We start from the raw sequence: 25,638 nt of genomic DNA on the forward strand, positions 1-25,638 counted from the left end.
TGCCAGAAAGCGTAGGAAAATACATACCAAGGCTCGATATGGGGTTAGAAAGCAGGAGGGATTTAGAATCTTAGTATTCTGCTGTTAATTTCCCTCCTGCCTTTGCTGTCCCAGTTACCTAAGCGGGGGTGGATAACTTCCATCTCATACGTTTATTTTTAATTCCTGTTATTCCAGATCATGAATCTGGTGTATTGCTGCTTTACGTCTGTCCCTTTCCAAGTGAGGCTTTGCGAGCTTGAAGACTATTTAGAGAGTGAATCATCTGATAAGCATAATTTGAAATCCATACCTGCAAGTGAGCAGTAGGCTGGCAACTAATACTTCAATCTACTTTGAATCTGCTTTGCAATGAAGAAAATTAAACACAGTGATGTTACAGAAAGTGCATTTAGGTGGAAAAGGACCTCCGAGGTGAAATGTAGGTTAAGACCTAAATGATACAATGAAGCCTACCTTGCAAAGCCCAAGGAAGAAGCCATTCCAGGCAATGGGAATGGGAACGGTGTATGCAAAGGTCCTAAGATGGGAATGAGCTTACTAGGTTCCAGGAACAAAAAGGTCAATATGGCTAAAGGGTAGCTGGGGAATGGTCAGAGAACAAAGGAGTAGGGGAAGAAGAGGCTAAATAGGTTAGCAGGAGGAGGGGAAGGCCTTGTGGGACAAGGAGGGAGTGACTTGGATTCTAAGTGGAATGGGAAACCAGCAGGCTTTGAGCTGGTGAACGAGCTCTGATTTACAAGTTTAAAAACTCACTAAGGCTGTTATGTGGAGTGTATCCAAACCAGTAAAAATCAGAAGGAAACAATTAGGAAACTTATAGTCTAGGCAAGAGGTGATGATGGTTTGGATTAGGGCGGCTAAAATAGAAGTAAATAGAAGAGCAGACTAAAGGGTGAAGGGAAAATGAAAGGTTAAGACAAGTAACATTTCTAAGGTGTTCCCTATTAAGAAGGAGGTGAGCAGAATAGTTTGTGGACACTGATTTTTTAAAAAGTATTTCAGACACAAAATACAGAAGATCAGAACAAACTCACTATCCACCTTAAGAAATAAGAACTTAAAAATTCACTTGTAGTCCTTCTGAATCCTAGAAGCACTGTCCTAAATTTGGTGTTTATCCTTCCTGTGCATGTTTTCATGCCACGTATACATATATATATGATATTCAACTATAAATGTATACTACATACAAATATTTACATATATAGCATATAAATATATTTTTATATATCCATAAACAATATAGAGCATTGTCTTTAGGCCTTATATAAATGGCCTACTTCATGTATTCTGTAACTTGATTTCTCAGGCATTATTTTTGAGATGTATTCATGATACAAGAAGCCTTAATTTTATCGCTGTATAGTATTTCAGTATATAACTGTATCACGATTTATCCCTTCTCCTGATGGACGATTAGTTTTAAGTAGGTTAACAAAGAGACCCAAGAAGGTATAGTGCCTCAAATAAGAGATCTTTTTTCTCTTCAGGTAGATGTGCCTGGATGGTGATTAGTTCTTCATGGGGTGATTCGGGGCATCAACCATTCCATTTTGTGCTCTGCCACCCTCTAAAGTCATTTATCATCTGCATCAGGGCCAAGGAAGGGGGAAAAGAAGCATAGAAGTACACTCATTTTCTTAAAACTTCTAGCTTGGATGTGACACCCTCACTTCCATTCACATTCTGCTGGAGAGAAGTAAGTTGGCTACCCCTTCAATACAGGGGTAGGGGTTAGAGAACTGGGAAACATAATCTAACCATTTGTCCTGTAATCCTATAACTCTGCAAGGTGAGAGCAGATTATGGTGGAGTAAACCAAACTTCAGTATCATTCTTTGTTTATGTCTCCTGGTATACCTGGGCAGGAGGATTTCCCTCTGTATATACCCAGGAGTAAAACTGCTGCATCTTAAGGCATATTTTCAGCTTGACTAGATACTAACAAATCGTTTCCAAAGTGATTGTACCAATTTACGTTCCAAACCGTGCATGAGAGTTCACATTCTCTACAACCTGGCTATATTTGATATTGTCAAATTTGTATTCTAATGAACTTTGTTTAAAAACTTAAAAACTCAATAGAGTGATTATGATACTCTCTACTGAGACTTGCTGAGACCTGGCCTCAGGAAGGAAAAAAATTTTTTTTTACAAATTTTCTTTCTTTATTTAAGAGAATGAGAGAGTGAGATAGAGAGCATGAGCAGGAGGAGGGGCAGAAGTACAAGCAGACTCCCTGCTGAGTGAAGAGCCGGACGTGGGGCTTGATCCCAGGACCGCAAGATCATGACCTACACCTAAGTAGGTGCTTAACCAACTGAGCCACCGAGGCACCCCAGGAAGGAAGATTTTCTTAAAGTGCCTACAATGGCCCTAGATGAGACTGGACAAGTTTCCTATACTAATTCACTTTAACCTCAAATTACTCGTTTTAGCCAACACATTTCAGGAACTAAAAAACTACTGAGACGCCGCATTTGGTACTTATTTCAAACCCACTCCCATGTGTGGCCATCTTCTTATCCCCATACACTGTGTCGGCAAGGAGTCGAGCAGCAGGTTGGAGTCAATGAACAACTGGAAACATCATTCTAACCGACAGTCATTTATTTCTTTTGTCATTGCCCAACATTCCCCAAGTCTTACTCACCAGAAATTAATATAGCTTCTTCATTTCTCCTCCCTGACAATCCTCACCTACTGAAAGGGTTTCAAGGGTGCAAGTGCCAATGAAAAGGTAGACTGGACATACCACGTCCTTGACCTGTTTCAAAACTATCTATTTGGCAGTATCCAAATCTGGTTTCAATGCTCCCTTGTTTGAAAGTGGTCTTCACAAAAGCCCACATTTTAAAGCTATGTGGAGCAGCACAGAATACAGAGTGATAGAGTAGTAACAGCCTTTCAGAATTTGAAAAGGTAGTATTTATCCATATCAGGGTTAAGGGCCCTTGCTTTTTATGTGGCATATGCCACAAAAGTTGGCAAGAATATATAAGACCAATATTTATGGAATAGGGGAAGAGAATCTAGAAACACAACAGAGCTGTTCTAAACAATGCTCCAGAGAAAGCCAGCCTTGAAGAAGAAAAGTAGCCCACTAGACATTACCAGGTAGGCATGAGGTACAGAAAAGGAATTTTTCTTTCCAACACCAGAGAAATACCTACATCTGGTGTCAAGTCTCAAGATATAAAGAGGATAAACGCCACATACAAAAGAGGACAGAGGACGATATTCTCAGAAAACTCCAAAAGACAGACGTCGGCTAAGGGGAGGAATAAGGACTTAGCATGGTGTAGACTAACAAGTGAGGTCAAGCCCAGGGGAGACGGAATGTGCCCCTTGGCTGCCAGTCTATGGCATTACTAGGAACACTAGGATTCTGTGTCAAAACATCAAGTGCAATGCGTTAATTCTTCATCCTTAAAACTGGGGGTTGGGGGTTGGGGGTTGGGGGTGGTGAACAAGCGCCCAGATGACAGTGATCATAGCAACAGATGAGGACTCAAGCCCTAGGAAAGTCAAGGCAGTATTTATTGCTTCGTCTACTTCCTGCTTTCCGATCATTTTCATGTTTGGGACATTTTGATGTTTGGGCTGCTTCTCATGCTTGTGGGTCTAGCCAGTCACTGCTACTTGGGACAAACAAAACACTTCCCAGTAAAACCAGTATAGAGAGGTTCTAGCTTTTTCATCTTAAGTCCATTTTCTTACTTTCAATCCTAAAACCACATTGAGAGAGAACAAACGGCCTCCATAAAATCTTTACCCAGGGAGACAGGATAAGCTTATTACATGAGTGACAACAGTTCTAGCTTCTAGGATTGTTATATCACAAATACAAAATGATAAATCAGAATGATTCTTAAAAATTATTTTAGAATTGTTTCATAAGCGAAATGATGGAATGACTAATCAGTGGAGAGTCCGAGAACATTCTATAGCCTGGGAAGGAAAAGGACAACCAAATGGGTTTCTCAGTTTTGTACAGAGCAAGAAGGGCCCACAGTTGGCCTGAAGAGGGAGCTCTTTGGGCAAAATGAGAGAAAAACAAGAGGACTCCAATGAGGAAGAGCAGGAACACCTACCCAAGAGGGGGTGGGGGGGGGGGAGTGGGGTCAAAGTGAATAAATAGGGAGAACAGTGAATTTTACACAGGAGGAAGGAGCTGAGAAAGTCACAGCGTTACACAAACAAAAGAGTACATTTCTCCTCGCTCAGCCCCAGTGACTCAGTCCTCCCAGCACAGGTCCCCGTGGCAACAGCATCCCATTTGCTCTCCTAGGAGCTTTCACACTGCCTGCCTATTTCCTTCCTCGTTTATGATGAGTCTTTGGGGGCTTTACTTTCTGGAACTGTGCTGGCACTGGCTCCTGCTCCGGTTCCTTATAGGAGGTCGACACTAGCAATTCCTCGTTATTCCTCCTCTGATCCTTCCCTACTCTAAGACTCAGCTCCGCCTCAGGCAGCTGGATGCCTGGCTGCTGCAGCCTTCTCAGAGACCTTCTGCTCCTGTGCTGCTGTCTCCGCTTTTCTTCTTCCTGCTGCCGCTGCTTTATCTTCATTAGCTTTTCAAAGCTTTTGGTGGTGGTTGGGTTTACAACGAACCAGTCCTACAGAGGCAAAATGGAAAAATTATCCAGTCAATACACAGTAGAGAGCACAAGGAATGGGTGTGGGAAGAAATTCTTTCTTCTTTGAAAGATTTACTTATTTATTTGACAGAGAAAGAGAGCACAAGGAGGGGGAGGGGCAGAGGGCAAGAGAGAATCTCCAGCAGATACCCACCCCTCCCACCAAGCATGGAGCCCTTATAATTCTTTACTTTAAATGGGAGAAATTCAATACAGAATAGTAAGTAGTCATTATAAGCATTTATTGTGTAGCACAAGATTTGGGGTACTTCATACTTCAGTAAGTGAACTACAAAGTCTGTTCACTTAGCATCATCGTACTTATTTATCTCCTTTGTAAAAATCTCATGAGCTATAAAGCTTCGGGCCATAGGACATTTTTATTTCACGAAAGTATAGTGGTTAAGGGCATGAATTCTACAGCCAGACCATCTTAGTGCAAATCTCAGCTGTTTCTGGCTCTGTGACCATGGGGAAATTACTCAACCTCTCTGAGACTCAGTTTAAAAAATTATCAGTTGAGGAACATGCAATCCAATTATGAAACACTCTTGTGGAAGGAAGAGAGGGAGCGTGAGAGGGAGGGAGGAAAGAAGGAAGGAAGAAAGGATGGATGGATTTCAATTGAAATCAAGTGATCTGATCAGTCTTCTAGGTCTAACTACCGATTCATAGGAAATACCCTGAGAGAGAACCACCACCACCACAGGAATGCACTCAGCAAAATCCAAAATGTGTATACACATGTGATAAATGACCGTTTCTCCAACAAATAAAAAGGGGGAGTAGGGGAAACTTCTAGACCTGCAATTGAGATATGCTTTCAATATAAAAAATACACATTGTATTGCAAAGACTTAGTATGAAAAAATGTAAAGTATCTCACTAATTTTTATTAACTATATGTTTAAAAGATAATATTTTAGGTATACTAGGTTAAATAATATATATTATCAACATTAATTTCACCTATTTTTATTTAAAAACATTTTTAGAATGTGTGTACTAGGAAATCTGAAATTATATACAGACACATTACATTTCTATTGGATAGCACTCTAGATTAAAATATACAGTATACGGACATTTTTTTTTCTTCCACCTGAACAAGCCAACTCTGAAAAAAAATTATGAGGCAATCAAGGAAATTTAAATAATTTCAATAATGACTAGGTATATGATGATATTCAAGAACCATTCTTTGCTAATTTTTTAGGTGTAATGATGGTTGTGGTTATACAATTTTAAAAGTCCTTATATTTTAGACACACACATCAAAAGAAGCAGTGACAGTTGACCTGGTATGTGGAATTTGCTTTAAAATAAGCCTTTAGGGGATCCCTGGGTGGCGCAGCGGTTTGGCGCCTGCCTTTGGCCCAGGGCGCGATCCTGGAGACCCAGGATCGAATCCCACGTCAGGCTCCCGGTGCATGGAGCCTGCTTCTCCCTCTGCCTGTATCTCTGCCTCTCTCTCTCTCTCTGTGACTATCATAAATAAATAAAAATTTAAAAAAAAAATTTAAAAAAAATAAAATAAGCCTTTAGGGATCCCTGGTGCCGCAGAGGTTTGGCGCCTGCCTTTGGCCCAGGGCACGATCCTGGAGACTCCGGGATTGAATCCCATGTCGGGCTCCCGGTGCATGGATCCTGCTTCTCCATCTGCCTATGTCTCTGCCACTCTCTCTCTCTCTCTCTATGACCATCATAAGTAAATAAATAAATAAATAAATAAATAAATAAATAAATAAATAAAATAAAATAAAATAAAATAAAAAATAAAATAAGCCTTTAAGGGACAAGAAAAGTGGATGTGATTACAAAGGAAAAGAAGATTGGCCACACACTGATGTCTGTTAGGCTGTACATTATACTATTCTGTCCATTTTCATGTATTTGAAAATTTCTGTTGAAAAAAAGTAGCTTCAGAATATGTGAGGCAGAGAGGGAGGAACAGAGAGAAAATGTTTTACTACTATGTATAATTTATAAATATAGGCACAAATCACTGAACTAATAAGACTTGGAGAACAAACTCCAAACCAGGAGAAATTTGTTGGTTCCAACTTTTTAAGAAGAAATTGGAGAAATAGGCTCACTACATAAAGGCTGGATTTTGTAGGAGATTAATTATCCTTTAAATACTTCCTGAAGTATAAAAAGGTACACTATTACTATGAAAAAGATATGACTGACTGCCTTCCGGAGGAAATCTCAGATATAGAAAGCGATTCCCAAAGCTTAAACCTGCAAAACAACAGAGAACACATTTCATGACACTAACTACAGCCCACAGCATTAAGAACTATTAAATGTGAGGGCACAGAACAGTTGAAGGTATTTGCTCTTATTCCTTATTAGGCCACAATAGTTTCTGCGGTAAGATATTCCAAGAGAATGCACACTCCTTAAGCTTTTGAAATACAGGTATTTAATTACACAGGAAACAATTTCTTTATTGACCTATATAAATAAAAACTTGCCCCAAGAGAAACCTCTTGACTTTCTGTACGTAAAAGTATTTTTATGCAGAATCAATTTTTATTTATTTATTTATTTATTTATTTATTTATTTATTTATTTGAGAGAGGCAGAGACATAGAGGGAGAAGTAGGCTCCCTGTGAGGAGCCTAATGTGGGACTCCATCCCAGGACCCCAGGATCATGACTTGAGTATAAGCCAGACGCTCAACTACTGAACCACCCAGGCACCCCGGAATTGATTCTTTAATTTTGAAAATTTACAGACCTTAAGAAAGGTGACAAGAATTCAATGAATCCTAGATTTACCATTGCCTACCTCTCTTCCCTTTCTTCCTTCTTCTATTCCTTTTGCTGAACCATTTGCAAGTTATTGGTAGACATATTTCATCCCTAAAAACTTTAGCATAGATCTGCCTGAGAACAAGGGCCTTCTACACAGCTACAGCACAATGATCACATTTGGGAACATGAACATTGACTCATCACTGTTATTTAACAGAGCCAGTATTCCAATTTCTCCAGTTTGTCTCACTAATGTCCCTTATAGTTGTTTCTTCGCAGTATTTGAAACATTAAAAACAGATTGCTCAAAGGCCTTAGAATAGAAGAAAACAGAAGTATAGAGACTGCAATAAAACAAGAATTCTACCGCTATAAACTCAGCCCAGTGCCCAAACTCTTGGTTTAACTGAATTTAAAAGAATCACAAGAGCTCAGGGGTGCTCACACTTACAGTGATTTTAAATGCTTTCATATAAAAATACAATTACACATCTAATTTCACAAAGTATTTTAACTCTGTCTCTGGTAAACACTTTCAAATTCCTTTCCTCAACTGTCCCAGCCCATAAAAATGCACAAAATCCACTTTTGGGGGCGCATACATATGGGTTCCACGGGCTCACAAAAACATGGCGGGGAAAGCAGGGACCTCACCTCAGCATGGACAGAGTTGATGTGATACTTGACACCACTCTCTGACACAAATTCTTTTTGACACAGAAGACACTTGTATTTTCCAGCCACAAAGTTTCCCTGTTTTCAAGAGAGAAAGAAAAGGGAATTACTCATAAATTCAGGAACACATACCTGAGCCATGTGGGAGATTGTTAGAGACAGAAGGGCGGGGATTTTACTTCAGCAAAGAAGGGAGAAAATCCAAAACAGCAATACATTTAGGAAAACTCGGTTCGGCAGAGTACCACCACTATAAATCTATCCTACTTATAATTCTATACGTAATACCCCCACCCATTAAACACAAACTGAGGTTCTCCTTCTTTTGCTATAAAACAATAATTATGGACAGTATCTATTGAAATTCAATTTTCCATTCAGTGCAGAAAATGATAGCAAATTAATAGAAAAGAACTTCCTAAATTTGATCCCATGAATCAACGGTAATGGTAAAATGTTGAAAGCTACCCTCACCCATCACAATATTGGTAATTAATCATTCAGGGATGTTCACAATCACCTCTGGGTATATTTTGGCACTGAATAAATGTTTGAAGGGAAGGGTGTGAGAACGCAGGAAAACAGAAGTGCAGAAAGGAAAGACTGAGATACAGATGAATCTTAGTAGAGGGTCCTGCTCAGATATGGGTGGAGATAGCAGAATGTTCAAGAGCTTGGGCGACGCAGGGTCATTGGGACTACACAGTTGCAAGGATTGAAATGTGGAGAAAGGGTGGTAGGAAAGTAATATTTAGAGAAAGTATAGATGGGAAAGCCATGGTTTGTGACATTATAAAAGGAAACAGTGCCGGCCTCGTAGTCTAAGTCTTTTCTAACTTCCTTGTCTCTTTCACTTCCTGGTTCTCTTGGAATGACTCTTGGACTCCTGAGGTTAAACAGAGGCACCAGTGCATATAATTCTTCCCACCATTATCCACTGTTTCAAAGAGTGCCTTGGACATCCAGAATTCGAGAAGTATCATCTGCAACACCTAGGTTAAGGACTCTGAACCTAAGATCATGATGACAAACTCGTAAGCATTCCTGGACAGATGGGGTTTGGACGTCTACACTCCCGTGCTGCCCTGACTCCTGAAGCTCTGAGTGCCCATGGGGCTCCTTTTGTGTGAAGAGATATTTCTGAATGGGAATTAAAAAGCTACAGCAGGGATCCCTGGGTGGCGCAGTGGTTTGGCACCTGCCTTTGGCCCAGGGCACGATCCTGGAGACCCGGGATCGAATCCCACATCGGGCTCCCGGTGCATGGAGCCTGATTCTCCCTCTGCCTGTGTCTCTGCCTCTCTCTCTCTCTCTCTCTGTGACTATCATAAATAAATAATAAAAAAAATAAATAAAAATAAATAAATAAATAAATAAATAAATAAATAAATAAATAAATAAAAAGCTACAGCAGTTTGTAGGGCACCTGGGTCAACACAAAAAAGATTCACTGAGGTGAACAGCCATCTGCCTTGACAGCAGATAGAGCCTAATTCTCATCCGCAGAGGCAAGGATAATTCAGATGGGAGTAGAGGATCTTCAACAATCCAGATAAACACATGTAAGTTGATTCAAGAAAGTTTAAGGCCCAATAAGATCGGGAAGCCCCAAGGCAGGAGAGGCTCAGGTGGAAGATGTTAAATCCCTGGTAGAGACTCAAAATTAAGAATATATTTCTCCAAATTCCTTAATTGATAAGACTTAAGGCTATGTTGGCTTTTCCTGTATCTTGAACATATCCGGGCATCCCCTCCAATAACAGACCAAGCATCTTTAGGACATGAAAAAACTAAGCCAGCCTCTGAAGATAATGGCAAACAGGACAACTAGCTGTTCATCTAAACTGAATTCTCTTCCATGTCAGACTATTTTAGAGGTCATGTTAAGATAAATTGTTCAGAAAGTTACAAACCAAGGTACAAGAGCCCAGGTGAGCTTTAAGGCCTGATACACTACTGTAGACAGCTTCACAACCCTGAAAAAGAGAAGAAGAAATCCATGAAAACTATAGCAAACCGCATCCTTCTCTTAGCAACCTGGCCATTTATTTACACTGACCAGCCCTACATTTGGAGGAAGAAGCCCAATAAATCACGTTACAAACCAAACAGGAAAAAAATTTACACACAAGCCACAAAAGCAAAAAAGAAAAACCGAAGAAAGGTTTAAAAACAAATGACGAACAAGTTGTTGAGATAAGCTTAAGATATTCTCTTCCCTGCTACTTTTTCACTGACACTCCGAGCAACAGAAAATTGCGGTTAGATATTTTTTTAAAATCTGCCTTCTTCAGTACAAATGTGTCTCCTATTTCTTGTATATTTGCTTCTTCCCAAAGTTCTGCACATATAGTTGTGGTAGATTAGAAGATGGCTGGAAATTCTCTGCCACTCTTTCCTGCAAAGGCTACTTACCCTCCCTTTGAATCTGGGTGAACCCTGTAATTCCTATGACCAATAGACTCCCATGGAAATGATGTTGAACAAATTCTGAAGCTAGGCCTTAAGAGATCTGCGGCTTCCATCGTCGTGTTCCTGGGATACTCTGAAAAGTCAGTTGCCATGTGCCCTGCTGGTAAACCACTACACCCTGATGGAGAGAGGCCATGTGGACAGCCGAGCTCCAAGCTCAATTGGCTGCACAGAAGCCATCTTGGACATCAGGTCCCATCTGAGCTTGCGGCTAAATACAACCCACGAATGATCCCAGTTGATGCCACGTACCACAGGAGAATGTTCTTTGAGCCCTGGCAGAATTACTGATTTATAGAATTCTGAACAAATAAAATAATTGAGGTTTTAAGCCACTGAGGTTCATGTACTTCATCATGACGGAAAAAATAACTGAAACAGCAGTTTGATAAACATTTACGGAATAAATAAATGAGAAAGAACCACCTGGTTAGGGCACTGAATGCGATGGTATTTCTTGATATCTGACTTCCATTTGTGTAGCACTTCCTGGCTGAAGGTAGGCAGCCCAGGGCGCGTATATTTTAACTACAAGACAAGAAATATTTTATTGGAGGAACCCAACTTCCAACCAAAATACCCCAAAAGTTTCACACCCAACTCTTCAAGATACGTAATTCTGCAGTTCGACAAGCATCCTTTCATGTGCAAAAAAACTGTAGTAGGTATGATCCTTTAAGTACAAATTTACCCAACACTGGTAAGTATAATTTTCTATAGTTTAATCTTAGAATAGTTGGATTTTTAACAAAGGGCAGGAGACTTTCAGATATGGCACTTCATCTATAGATTGAAAAAGCTACTGACAGAGCATTTATACAGCTAAAACAGTTGTTACAAAAAAAAACCAGGGATACAAATATGTACTACATGTAAATTATTCTTATTATATGTATACTTAAACACAGGGTACATACACACACGCACATATATAATACATTTGATAGAAATATATGTAATTTGGGAAAAGGCTAGAAGGTTATAAATGAACACGTTAACAGTAGTCATCTCTGGGTGGTGGAATTTTTAGTGGTTTTAATGTTTTTTCCCTGCTCCTCTGCATTTCTCCTTTTTCTTCAGAAGTGTCACGTTAATTCTGGGTATTTTTAAATTCAAACACAAACACTGAGATTCAATCTAAAAATGTGAAACATTTTAAAACAAAAATGTGAAAATAAAAGATGTGAGAGAACTCAGGGGATGGAATACACTATCTTTCCTGATACTGCCTGAGACGAGAATTAACTATTCCTCGCACTTTCCTTCGTGTGCTTTGACACAGGTTAGTCTCTTCGCAGAAGTACCGCGCGCTAACCGATTGCGCCACTGGAGCTCCAGGTTAGTCTCTTCTTAAAACAACTCTAGTTTCCAGAAAAGAGACAGCTGGCACTTGGAGAGACGGTTCTCACAAAGCCCACCACAAGTAATAGCTATGTTTCCAGTGAGAAAACAATCCTCCTGCTTGAAAAATTTAAGTATCTGAAACAGATACTGAGATAGAAAAACAGAGCCAAAGCCCATAGAGGTCAGGGGACGTAAGGAAGTCACCTTCAGGAAACGCTGACAAATCTATAAAAGCAATCAGAGCACAGAGCTGGCTTTATTTGTAAGTACCTCCTCTCCTCTGCAGCTAGTGTATATGGGACCATCTAAAATCATTTTATAGTGGGGCAGCCTGGTGGCTCAGCGGTTTGGCACCACCTTCAGCCAAGGGCGTGATCCTGGAGACCTGGGATCCAGTCCCATGTCAGGCTCCCTGCGTGGAGCCTGCTTCTCCCTCTGCCTGTGTTCTGGTTCTCTCTTTCTCTCCCTGTGTGTGTCTCTCCTGAGGAAATAAATAAAATCTTTAAGTAAATAAAATAAAATCCTTTTATAGTGATAGCAGAATATTTACATAAGCTATTATATTCATAAACTATCATATTTATGCAGCTATAGAAAAAGAAATGAGAATAATCTATGAGCACATATGGAGTGATTTCTAGGACAGACTTTTAAGTGAAATAAAGCAAAACACAAAAAAGCATCTATGTAAGAAAGAAAAGAATATAAGTAAATATGCATTATCTGGTTACCCATCCCCAAAAATATAAGAAGGATAAACCAGAAACTACTGAGCATGATTATCTTTGCAGGGAGCAGGGTGGGAATGGGATGGAAATAAAAGGGTATTAGGAATGGGACAGTTGGGAAGAGGGCAGTAGCCCTTCTCTAAGAAGACTTTTGGTACAGGTCTGACTTTTAGAACCACAGTAATGTTTCTCATACTCCCAAGATAAATTACTCATTTCAATTAAATGGGATGTAGGGGGAACCCAAAATGTAGCAAGAGTAACACATGAAGCTAATGATGATAAATGAGAAACCAAATGAAGTGAGGAAGGAGCCAATCTAAGTAACTGTAAAACAGTACTTTGACTATATACTGTAAGGCTAAAGATTAAAAGAACTATAACAAATAATGTTCTCTAGGTAGTAAATCTGTTTTTACAGGGGTATGGGTTAACAATTGTGGAACTAGGTTATACTAGAACTAAGCAAGTAAGTGAATATATTGTACACTATGAGAGGTCTCTCACTGTTGGAGAAAGAAGTTAGAAATAAGCACAGAGGAAGGCAAGAATGAAACTTGTGTTGGATTGGAATTGAAGGTATCATGGCCTTAAATCTGTACACTGATACACAGACAGACGTGAACACAGAGGGGAGCGAGTGAGTAGCTCAGTCAGTTACGCATCCGACTCTTGATTTTGGCGTAGGACATGATCTCAGGGTCATGGGATCAAGCCCACATCAGGCTCTGCACTCAGCATGGAGTCTGCTTATCCTTCTCCCTCTGCTCCTCCCCCTGCTCTCTCTTTCTCTTCTCTCTCTCTCTCTCCCTTAAATAAATGGATAAATAAAATCTTGTTTAAAAAAAGAACAGAGTGTGTGCATGTATCCATGAATATACATATATATCCTAGCTCTATCCACTAAGAGGGCCCAGAAACAACGACACCCTAGCAGGAATGAGTGCACGTAGGATTCAAATCTTGGTTTTTACATATATTCTCCAATAAAAGAAATCAGGATTCCTTAGAGAAATGGTTGATTCCAGGGCTAGGACAGGGAATATATGAGATGACCCTATAGCATCTCGAGGTGTCAAAACAAAAAAACGGGCTCAAAAAATGATAGAAGCATTTCAAAAAGACATAGTCACACATTGGAAGAGCTCTTGATGGCCAAATCTGAGACAATTTGAGCTGTAAAATGAACAACAATAATAGCACTGGATGATAATGCTACAATAAAATATCCATGAGTCCATATGGATATAAACAGATTAATAGAATAAAAGGACATATCTTTCTCACAGTAGAATTCCAATTAATAACTATGGAAGAAATAACAGAAACACTAACCATCATTAGGCAAACCACCATAATAAGAATTATAATTATTGCAGACAAGAATCACTGACGGATGCTATGGTAAGTGGACAGAAGGATGATAAGACTCAGGCTAGTTGCATACTGTCAATCTCCCCCCAAAATATTCACTAATTACAAGAGGGGAAAGTATAATTTTGCCTTGGAGAAAATTGGGCAACACCCTCATCAAGTGATCACAGTTATCTGTAAAAAGACACCTCAATATCACATATCTCCTGATACGGTGTAACACTGCTTCAGTGGTATTCTTGACAAAAACATATAACCCTCAATCTAATCTCAAGAAAACACTAGACAAATCCATTTGAGGGATAAAGTTTGGCACTTTCAGACCAATTCCCCATTCTCTGGAAAGGCAAAGGGGCTAGAAATGGAGTTAATCAATCGTGCTTATGTGATGAAACCTCCATAAAAATCCCAAAATTATGGGGTTCAAAGAGCTTCTGAGTTGATGAACATATATATGGCCAAGAGGGTGATGCACCCCCACCTCCACAGGGCCAGGAGCTCCTACTGTGCTTGGGACTCTCCCAGACCTCACTCTATATAAATTTCTTCATCTGATTTGTCATCTGTAGGTTTTATTATATTCTTTATAACAAACCAGTAAATGTGTTTCCCTGAGTTCTGTGAGCCATTCTAGCAAATTACCAAAACCAAGGATGGGGTTATAGGAACCCCAATTTATAGCCAATCACTCAGAAGCACAGGTGGCAAACTGAGACTTGCGATTGGCATCTGAAATTGGAGCAGTCCTGTGGGACTGAGCCCTTAACTTGTAGGATCTGCCACCAAGTCCAGATAGATAATGTCGAACTGAATTATTTGTAGGATGCCCAGGTGGTGATAGAAAATTGGTCTGTATGGGACAAACCCACACGTCTGATGTCAGAGCTTAAGTGTGTAGTAGCGAGAGAAAAGGAAAACACAAGAGCTTCTCCTAGACAATATTGCTTGTGTTTGCATCAAGAAACATTGGCAGGAAAAAAAGAAAAGGAAAGAAACATTGGCAGGACACAGAAATCAGTGAGAATGGTTAACCATGGAAACAAGACAACAAGGATGGGGTGAGAGTGAGACACCTCAATGTTAATCATCATTTTGACTTTAATGACAACAATGTATAATCTATTTAAACAAATTAATATCTTTTTTTATTTTTTTTAATTTTTTTTAATTTTTATTTATTTATGATAGTCAAAGAGAGAGAGAGAGAGAGAGGCAGAGACACAGGCAGAGGGAGAAGCAGGCTCCATGCACCGGGAGCCCGATGTGAGATTCGATCCCGGATCTCCAGGATCGCGCCCTGGGCCAAAGGCAGGCGCCAAACCACTGCGCCACCCAGGGATCCCCCAAACAATTAATATCTTATCTTGTCTTGTCTTATCTTATCTTATTTTATTTTATTGGGGAGGGGCACATGGAAAGTGAGAGAATCTTACGCAGGCTCCACGCCCGGTGCAGACCTGACATGGGGCTCGCTCAATCTCACAACCCTGAGATCATGACCTGAGCCGAAATCAAGAGCTGGACACTTAAGAATGAGCCACCCAGATTCCCCTGAAATTTTCGTTTAAAAAAACAAAATAATTCCCTTAGCCTACACAATGTCGAAACATACAACAGATGATTTTCGTAAAGTAGCTGCTAGATAAGACTATCAAAATTTATCAATGAGCTAACAAATATTTATGTTAAATTCCCTACCACAGACCATGCACAGATGGACTATAATATCACAATGTACTTACCAATGTATAAAATTCACATTTAAACTGAATTTAGATAACCATATACTTTAGCCTGTGGCAGGAAATAGCAGTAAGTCTGAAACAAGACAGGATGCCTTGATATTCAAATACTCCTTGGACTGATTTTTAGGCCAAATAAGAGGTATCAACTTCTGAGATTTGACAAATTTTCATATAACTTACGACATTCCCCTCGCATGAGTGAAAGCCCTAGGCCAAATCTAAACTATTCTTGTCCATATCATGGAGAGTAATAGGTCCTTAGCTCTAATCTTAATCCTTACTGTATATCCTCCAAGCTTTCGAATGACTACTCCCATTAAGTCATATACCCCTTGTCTCCTCTTGGCCAAATAATGTTCTCTGGTCTTTGATCTGTTTTACACCAAAGGCTTCCAGGGGTACCTGGGTGGCTCAGCCCTTTGAGCGTCTGCCTTCAGCTCAGGTCAAGAAGATCCCAGAGTCCTGGAATTGAGCCCCACATTGGGCTCCCTGCTCAGTGGAGAGCCTGCTTCTCCCTCTCCCTCTGCTGTTCCCTCTGCTTGTGCTCTCTCACTTTCTGTCAAATATATAAATGATTAAAACAAAAAACAAACGAACAAAAAACCCCAAAGCCTTCCAAGCTGGGTTCTGTACCACTCACAAGTACACTTGGAACCAAGTATCATAACTTGGAGGTAATGATAAAAGTATCAAGGAGAAGGCCAAGTAGACAACGCTTTGGGCTCACTACCTCTAGTTATTTGGAGTGACTCCATTTTCAGTTATTTCACATAATGGTGTTTTAGATAAGCTTTCATTTGGAAAAAAGAGTGCATGGGGAGAGGAGTTCTGTGGCTAGAAAAACAAATGGAAAGCATTAACTAAATACAGACTCCCACACGTGAACTAACAAAGTGGAAACATGCTGGGCAACAACTAAGCAAAAGACTAATCTGGTAATTCTGGTTCCCTCAGGAAGTAGACCAGAAATAACGGGGTTCCTTAAGAAACTTCTGGAACAGACTGTCTCTCTAGGACCCACATGAATCCAAACACTGAAAGTGGATTAAACATATCCCATCTCTAAAAATAAAGAAGCAAAATATCATTTATCATGTACTCAAGTGCATTTACTTTTCCGTACATAAGCACAGTATTAGACATGGTTCTAAATTAATACAAGTTTCTACTTTACCTTCCGATCATCAGGTACCAAATCCTGAAGCACCTTCCTCTTAGGCCATTCCTTGGCCAGTTCAGCAGAAGCCAGCTCCTGCAGGTGGTACACAGCGATCTTGGCAGAACGCCTCTGAACTCGACCCCCACTCTTTGGCTCCAGGCTCATCTCTTTTAAGCACTCTGACTGTCCTGATTCTGGAAAGAATGAGATCTGCAAGAATGAGACATAGCAAAACACAGGCCTGAGAAGTGGGGTTCCATCAGAGCCAATGATTAAAAGCTATCCCTCCTGCTCTAAGTACCAAAGCTATTTACTAGCTTGCTTTTCATTAGCATAAAGCTCCACCACCTTAAGGCATATTTTATTGGTAAAAAAAAAAAAAAAAAAAAAAAAAACTTCTTAAGATAAAATCTGTTGCTTCAATAAGTGAAGTAGTTAAGGGTCAAGACATAGCCATGTGCAAAGACCTGAACCGCAAACCATATTTCATAGTACATATAAGAAGTAACTGAAAATGAATCAAATATAAACCATATTACTCTAAAATTTCTAGAAGAAACCGAAGAAGGAAATTTATGTCATGCTGGGTGTGATGTGTTTTTGATGTGTTACCCTGACTAGGCCACAGTCACCAGTTATTCAATCAAACACTAATCTACACGCTGATGTGAAGGTACTCTGTAGATCTAATTTTTAAAAACATATCTATAGGGACAGAAAATAGATCGGTGGTCAAATCGTTCTATATCTTGACTGTGGTGGGGACTATACAACTGTATGAATTTGTCAAAACTCTTATAAACTGTACACGAAAAAATGGGACCATTAATTTACCATGGGGAAAAAAAAACAAAACAAAACAGGAGTGGAGCAAGCCTAGAAATCAAGAAAAAAAAAGTCAAAACAAAACAATGGGGATGGAAGACGAGCTGGACAGAGAATTCCACAAAATTTCTAGCTAAAGGGGAATGCCTTAAGCTTTAAAAATATAATAATGAGTTTACTTCTGCACAGGTTATACAGTGAACTTTGATTTCTCTAACCTAATTATGTTCAAAAGGCAGAAATAAGAGAACCAAGGAAAAACATGGAAGAGAAAACAAAAGCATTCAAAGATTAAAAAGGGATACAAATGAGGAACCACAGATGTATGGGAGGATGTAAGGTAAGTAGTCACCACAAAATAGATCCCCAAACAGGGTCTGGAAAGTAATCAGTACTCACAGGCCCATGCTCTGACCTCAGGTGATACGCAAGTCCAGCCTTCGATTTATATGGCTTTCCACAGTGGTGACATTTCAGGGTCATCTCCTCCAGCTCTGCAGCCCCTTTGCCACATTTTCTGACATGGTACAGATATCCCATGATGCTGGTGAAGCTACTAGAACAACTCTGAATACAGGAGAGAGGCCTGAACTATAATCTTAAATCTTTTGACGTAATTTCTCAATTTCTAAACAGCCACAAAGGACTCAACCACTACACAGATCCTCTGATATCGCTAGACCCTCTCCAATATGTCCCATTCGCACAACCCTTCCTTGTCCCTTGTCCTGGCCCTAACAGCTGTCCTGTCTACCACCAAGAGTCATGTTCAATCAGTTGAGTCGGCATTCAGTAAACTAGCACTGTCCGTCTCCTCCGTGGCAGAGCATCCTATCTGGTCTGTGACTCAACTCCACCCCAGTAGCAAACACCCAGCAATGCCAAAGCTCCTCACAAGGAGACTGCTAGGAGCCTTTTCATCACACTAAGGAAAGATGGTCAAGAAACACCTCCAAACAAAGGGAAAGGGGAGAAAAATAAGTTTGTGGAGAGGAGAAAGAAAATAAAGAACTATTAATGAATTCAAAACATCTGGAAAAGCTGGAGCCACTCTTATGCCGTAAGGTGACACAGACAAGGTCTACAAGAGAGAAGGAGGAGAAATGGAACAAAGTAACAGAACGTTGACTCAAGACTCCAGGCCGAAGGAGATGCTGTCCCTGGGCTCTTACCTCACGCATGCACCTGAGCTTTCCCAGTCTCTTTAGAACCGTTCGGAGCCGTTCCCTCTCACTTGGCTCATCTATTTCATCTCCAGCCGCCTTCAAAATGGGCTAGAAAGCAAGAGAAGCAGACAGGAAGATGATTTACAGAAAAGACAGATACAGAAAAAAATTATATCATAGGAGAATCAAGGACTGGACTAGCACCTAAGCCGATGCCCATGAAGCTTAGTTATCTGACTCCTGGCTTTCTCCATCTTCTCCTAGACAGACAAGGAAGCAAATGCAATGCAAATAAGAGTTCAGAGGCTCTATCTTGCAGGAGATGAACCCTTGGGGCTAACCGAAACACACAAATACCCACCACGGATTTCATTTTGTGTAACTCCTCTATCGAAAGGGTGTTTTCAGACCCCCCTAAAGCCCCAGAACCTAGGCACCTCCGCTGGGTTATCCACACTCATCTGTGTAAAGACATCCAAACACCAACCACACAGGCTCATACGGTACCGAAGATACTCTTACCAAGCTATTATGATTTGCCATGACGTGATACTTCATCCCTGCCAGTGAACGAAGCTGTTTCCCACAATGATGACAAGTAAACATTTCCTACGAGGAAGAAAGACTGCTCAGTGCCAGGCTGTTCAACGGAGAAACAGAATGTTACAAAATCCTACTCAGAAGCTCTTGTCTGTATCTCCCTCATTTCCCAAACTCAACAGTCAATGAGTCTCAAAATCCCGCAACCTCAGTGTCATGTCCTCAAGGGCAAAGAAGTAAACGGCAACGCATTTTTAAAGTAGCAAGAATTACTAAGTGTCAATTATTTGTGGAGTGATGGGATGGGCACTTAGCACATATTAGTTCTTTCTTAACCTCTCTGGGACTACACAACATAACTTTCTCTCTATTGTTTTTTAAGATTATATTTATTTGCTCATGAGAGAGAGAGGTGGAGACACAGGCAGAGGGAGAAGCAGGCTCCATGCAGGGAGCCCCCCACGTGGGACTCGGGACTCATCCAGGTCTCCAGGATCACGCCCTAGGCAAGGCAATGCTAAACCGCTGAGCCACCCAGCCACCCGGGGTGCCCTTTCTCACCCTTTTTTTAATTGAGAAAACCAAGGCCCACACTTGAAAAGCTAAACGACAGTGAGTGGCTGAGTGAAGATTCAAACCCAAGTCTGTCAGACTCAAAAGCTTATGTTTTTTCCTTATAACACAATGCTGCTTTTTCTCCTGTGTAATCCGTATACCTGACGGCGAAAGACGTCTAAGGTATGGGAAAAGATCACAACCATCACAAAATGCCACAAAATCTCTAACCTGTTTGCAGGTCTCCATGTGTTTCTTTAAGCCCTCTATTGTCTTCCTCCCTACCGCCTGGCAGGTAGGACAAGAGACACTGCCTTTATCCACGATTTCTAAGTACCATTGTTCCTCCAAACTACCTACAAAGGAGAAAAAGGAACACCTCATAATCTTCACAATTCTCTAGACAGGAAAAGCACAATCCTGAAGCTTAGTAAAAGTATCATAAAATGGTTCCCCCGCCCCTTCCTGGGGAAAAGAACCTTGCTGCAGATGATTTCTACAGATAATCTGTTTTCAGACAATCAGGAGTTTCTGAAACTCCTACTTCGTTCCCCATGATAAAAACCATCTAAGAACCACTCAAAAGCTCTAAGCGCCATGTTTTTTCTAGCTTTATTGAGGTATGACTGACAACGGGCAACATTTTCCCGTTAGCAGCATTGAACAGCAGGGTCCGAGATATACAGCAGCCATAGTGTTGTTTCCTGTGTGCTAGAGACTTTGTAAAGTGTTTTTATCCCATTTAGTCTCCTCGAAAATTCTGACTGCCTTCATTACCCCTATGGAGAGCAAGGAAACTGAAGCTTGCAGAAGTTAACTAGAGGGCAGCAGGCCAGAAAGCTAATTAAGAGCCAAACTTCAACAAGTGTCTGACTGGTTTCCAAACTCATGCCCTTAAGAACTGCATCCTTAAAGAAACCCTGCTACATCATTCCTTTAATACCACCACCACCGCCGCCACCACCAAGAGTGTGAGCACTAGGTACCCAATGAGTCCAGCAGAAAACATACCTGCTGCATAAGCTGGTGGTTCCTTCCGAATACGACGAGCCTGGGATTTGGGATTAGGTTGAGTTTTAGGCCGTTGCTTCCTCCCTGACGCAAGACAGAAACTTGAAGCCTAACATATCACCTTGCTACCCTTTCTCTACTACCAAAATCTCTTCCCTCCTCTTCCCAATACCCTGTGCCCCACTCCCTCAACCAACTGACCCTCTTAAGTTGTAACAAAAAAAAAAAAAAAAAAAAAACAGGAAAGGTCAGGACGGAAGCCATTCCTTGCCAAAAAATCAAAAGGCTCACTAGGGTTCCAAGGGTCAAAACCTAAGGGCTTTCTCTCTTTCACCTCTAAGGAATAAAGCCCAGGCACCGAAGGAAAGAGAATGAGCCACACTACTCCCTTACCATAAAGCTTATGCTTCTTCTGAGGAAATTCTCGATAATCTTCATCTTCTTCCTGCCTGGGTTTCCTTTTTCCTTTGGTTGATATTCCACCAGACCCTGAAATACCAGAGGAAAACAAACAAAACCCTCAGTATGGCTCCCAAGTGAACATCTTGGCCTGCCTTCAAAACATCACTCACAAGACCACCACAGAGAAAGCTCACGAGCGAGCACAGGCCTCACAGAGGTACTGTGACATTTTTAGGGAAGTTGGTAAAACTTCACCAACTTACACTTTTCCCTTTCCACTATTCCCTTTCTCCTTTTCCCTTTCCACTATTCTCCATCCCAAGTGATCAGTTGTTCCCTATGAATAATAAGAGCCTGAAGGCAGTGTGCTTTCTTTGGTCTTGAATCGAGGCTCACACTGAAGGAGAAGAATTGTTCCAGAAAAAGGGCTGCTCAGGACCCTTGACACCATGCCCACCAAGACAACTGTACCTAGAATCACCCTAAGCATCGACAGAGGATCAAACTGGAACAGTGGGAAAGAGATTCAAATCATTTTTAGGGGACAGGCTGACACCGGTCTAACCTACAGGACTAAGATTAGCAGAATTTCAGTCTAAGATAGAAGGACAGTTCACAAAGCTGAATAGTATGTGGCAGCCTAACACAAATGTGAGAAACACATTATGTGATACTTAATACTTTAAGAGCCATTTACAACAGCTCCCTGGGGAGTACTCTGCCTTTGAAACATGACAGAGATACTGATACCTTCGACACGGGAAGCAGCAGCTGGCTTGACCCTTCTCATCTTCATCCAGTAGGTAGATTTTCGGAATGATGGTGGAAAATCACTCACTGGCTCACATGAAGAGGCAGATGATGAGCCGCTTAAGGAGTCATCGTGAGGGATAGTGTACTGGAAACTATTATCCTTTATGGAGCACTGGGGCCTGCTATTAATACGACATAGATATATATATATAGATATATATACCACAAAGGAGGATCTGGAGTTAAGTTCCTTTAATTATTTATATCCTCAGAAGACAAGTTGGTTATCTATGCAAAACTAAGAAACTTGGTAATAAAAACAGAATTGAGATTGTAATCTAACAACTACAATCGTCGATCAAATGCAGTATATAAAATTATTATACTTCATTATAATGAGAAAGCAGTCCATTCATGATCATTCTGCAGCCCACATAGGCATTCTGTCCTAGGTTGATCAAAGAAAAGAAAGTAGTCAAAGTAATATGTGTTCTATGTGTTCTATGACCCTTCAGAAGAGCTCCTGGATCTGGAACCAGGTATGTCCAGGCCTCCCTATTTCTCTGACAGAGGGACAGTAACTAAATAGTATCCCTGAGACTACAGGAGGAAAAGAACAGTTTGTGGGGCCCTCGTTTGACCCATCTTCCCTCTACCTTAGCCTTCTCCCTAAACCTGGTGTCACGGTTGTCCTGTCTCACTTAAGCAACATGATTCTTAGCTCCCATAGTTCAAGGAACAGTGCTACCTTGTCTGAAGTAAGCCAGATCCAAATTTTCAAATCTAAGACCAGTAAGTATGTAGTTAACAGACATTATTGAGTAACTACAAAGTGTCTTCAAGGTGGTTCCGAATGGACAGAAGAGCAGCAGTTCTCAAAGTGTTATCCAAGGACCTGGAAACATCCCCTTTTCCAGCTAAAGATCTGTGTAAGGCCTGTGTTAGGTTTATGGTTTTGACACTCTGAATGCTATATGGAAGATGAAAAGAAAAAAAAAAAAGGAAGATTGCCAATGGAGGAAGAGTGAATAAAGGAAGAGGGCTTAACAGTACAAGGAAGAGGTAAAAGGACTTGAACAAGGGTTTGGGAGTATAGGTAAGTTGGCAGATTCAAGATAACATGTTAGAGGTAAACCAGATAAGAATCACATAGAGGTTTGTGGTAGGAAGGAGTTGGAAGTAACACAGATGACCTTTCTTAAGAAAATCTATACATAAAATGTGATATATGCCTGTTATGGAATAGTATGTAGTTGTTGTAAGCAACAAACTTTCTATTTTTTTAAAGATTTTATTTATTTATTCATGAGAGACACAGAGAGAGAGAGAGAGGCAGAGACATAGGCAGAGGGAGAAGCAGACTCCCCTCAAGGAGCCCAATGCGAGACTCGATCCCTGAAAACCAGGATCACACCCTGAGCCAACCACGCGTCCCAGCAACAAACCTTTTCTATACATAAGACATGAACATAACTGAAAAGCATACTGGTGAATTAAAAATAGAAAACAAGGGTGCCTGGGTGGCACAGCTCGTTAAGCATCTGACTCAGATTTGGCACAGGCCCTGACCTCAGCGCTGTTAGATCGAGCCCTGAGTCAGGCTCACTGCTCAGTGCTGAATCAGCTCGAGACTCTCTTTCCCTCTCCCTGTGCCCTCTACCCTCTACCCTGAGCATGTACACACACGCACGCTCTCTCCAAAAATAAATAAATCATGAGAAGAAAAAGGAAAAAGTAATAGAACAAGATTTAACTTCAATGTGGTAAATTAAAAACTAGTATACATGTAAACAACACTAGCTACTTTACAAGGATTCATAAATATTTAAGGACAAATATCAAACTTGCTAACACCGTTGTCTTTGAAAGGGAATGGAAATAAAGAAAACAGAAAATACTAGGGACTGATGATGTCCGTATGCTATGAACAGGGAAGAATGATTTTCAGTTCTTTGTACATGAGATCCAAAATTACAAAAAAATTTAATACAGTGAAGTTATCATTCTGCCGCAGTGCATAAGGCCACTACGACCCATCCCTCCAGCTGATCACAACTGAAAATCCTGGACTCCGAAAAGTAAACAAAGCAGGTGGATTATGCAGGGGAATCAAAATCAGGAGAAGTGACTCATATTGAGTGTGTTTCCCCATTTTTTTGTTTTTCCTCACGTGGCTCTGCAATTAAGTGTGGGCCCCATTTGCAGAGCAGCACAGGCAGCCTAAATTCTAACAGAAACTCTAGAAACTCTATCTTTCTGGCAAGAGACACCTGGAAAAGGGATCTCCATGGACAAAACCGTGTAAGAGAACTGTGGAGAAGAGACAGACAAGGAGGATGATCCCATAATTCTCTGTATGAATCTACACAATCATAGCTTAATTCCAAATCTCATATGTGTGGAGCATACCCAAACCAGCTTAGCAAAGGCTTTGAAAAATGAAATAAGATATGAACAAGCTGCACACCAGATTAACCTGAAAGCTGCTAGTAAAAGACAGACCCAAACCAATGTATCAAAAGCTTGGAAAAATGAAACAAGACTTGAAATACCTGAAAAAGTCTCAGATGAACCCCTAAGCAATTTAAGCAAAGGTAAACCAACATAGCAAAGACTCAAAGAATGAAACTAAGACTGAACCAATACCCTCAGAAAGCAAGACAGAACTATGTTCTGAACAGGTTACTTGCTAAAAGAAAAACAGCAATGATCGCCCAGAAGATTCTTTATTTATTTGAATTCAATTAGCCAATCCCCCAGAAAATTATAAAAAGACCCAAAGTCTATACAAAGAACATTCACTCTCTTAGGAATAAATTCCATAATGATGTAATACACAAAAAATCGGAAAATGTGCATAATTCTGAAAGGAATAGGTAATGAACAAATAAATGTCAACCCCAAGATGATCCAGATGCCAGAAGTATAAAAAATTTAGGGCAACAATTATAACTATGCCCCATGCAATACAGGAATACACATTTGAAATGAAGGACAAGGTAGTAATTCTGAGAAAAATAAAAACCATAAGAAAGAACTAATTGAATTTTTAAATATATTTTATTTATTTATTTGACAGAGAAAAAGAGAGACCACATGTACAAGCAGGGAGAGCAGCAGGCAGAAGGAGAGGGAGAAATTCTCTCTCAGCAGAGAGCCTGATGTGGAGCTTGATCAAAGGACCTTAGAATCAAGACCTAAGCTGAAAGTAGATACTTAACCACCCAGGCAAACTACTAATTGAAATTTTAGAACTGAAAAATACAATGTTTGAAATAAAACCAGAATGGGCTTAATAATAGAATGGAGATGACAAAGGAAAGAACTTGAAGACAAATTATCCAATCTGAAAAACAAAGAGGAAAAAGGTTGAAAAAGAGTAAACAGAGCCCCAACAACCTGTGGGTCAAAACCAAAAGGTCTAACTTAAGTGTAGCCACAATCCCAGAAGGAAAGGAAAAAGAGACTGTAGCACAAAAATAC

General features: G+C 40.4%; 1 protein-coding gene across 3 annotated transcripts in view; it reads right to left on the reverse strand.

The window, feature by feature from the left end:
* Positions 1–2,595: 2,595 nt before the first annotated feature.
* ZNF512 (zinc finger protein 512) overlaps positions 2,596–25,638 on the reverse strand; it is a 33,225-nt gene continuing 10,182 nt past the window's right edge. For 2 of the 3 annotated variants that reach the window (XM_072767959.1, XM_072767958.1), the window contains exons 3-14: positions 22,153–22,337; positions 21,394–21,489; positions 21,001–21,084; positions 20,221–20,345; positions 19,417–19,503; positions 18,901–19,002; positions 18,128–18,295; positions 16,919–17,113; positions 10,980–11,081; positions 9,995–10,057; positions 8,061–8,159; positions 2,596–4,622 (exon numbers count right to left, since the gene is read on the reverse strand). In XM_072767959.1, the coding sequence (XP_072624060.1) occupies positions 4,314–4,622; positions 8,061–8,159; positions 9,995–10,057; positions 10,980–11,081; positions 16,919–17,113; positions 18,128–18,295; positions 18,901–19,002; positions 19,417–19,503; positions 20,221–20,345; positions 21,001–21,084; positions 21,394–21,489; positions 22,153–22,337 (1,615 nt within the window). In that variant the 3' untranslated portion in view covers positions 2,596–4,313. The remainder of the gene's footprint in view (positions 4,623–8,060; positions 8,160–9,994; positions 10,058–10,979; positions 11,082–16,918; positions 17,114–18,127; positions 18,296–18,900; positions 19,003–19,416; positions 19,504–20,220; positions 20,346–21,000; positions 21,085–21,393; positions 21,490–22,152; positions 22,338–25,638) is intronic. The other variant, XM_072767957.1, reaches the window with a different exon arrangement.

The sequence above is a fragment of the Vulpes vulpes genome, chromosome 8, assembly GCF_048418805.1.
Source record: "Vulpes vulpes isolate BD-2025 chromosome 8, VulVul3, whole genome shotgun sequence".
Taxonomy (NCBI): domain Eukaryota; kingdom Metazoa; phylum Chordata; class Mammalia; order Carnivora; family Canidae; genus Vulpes; species Vulpes vulpes.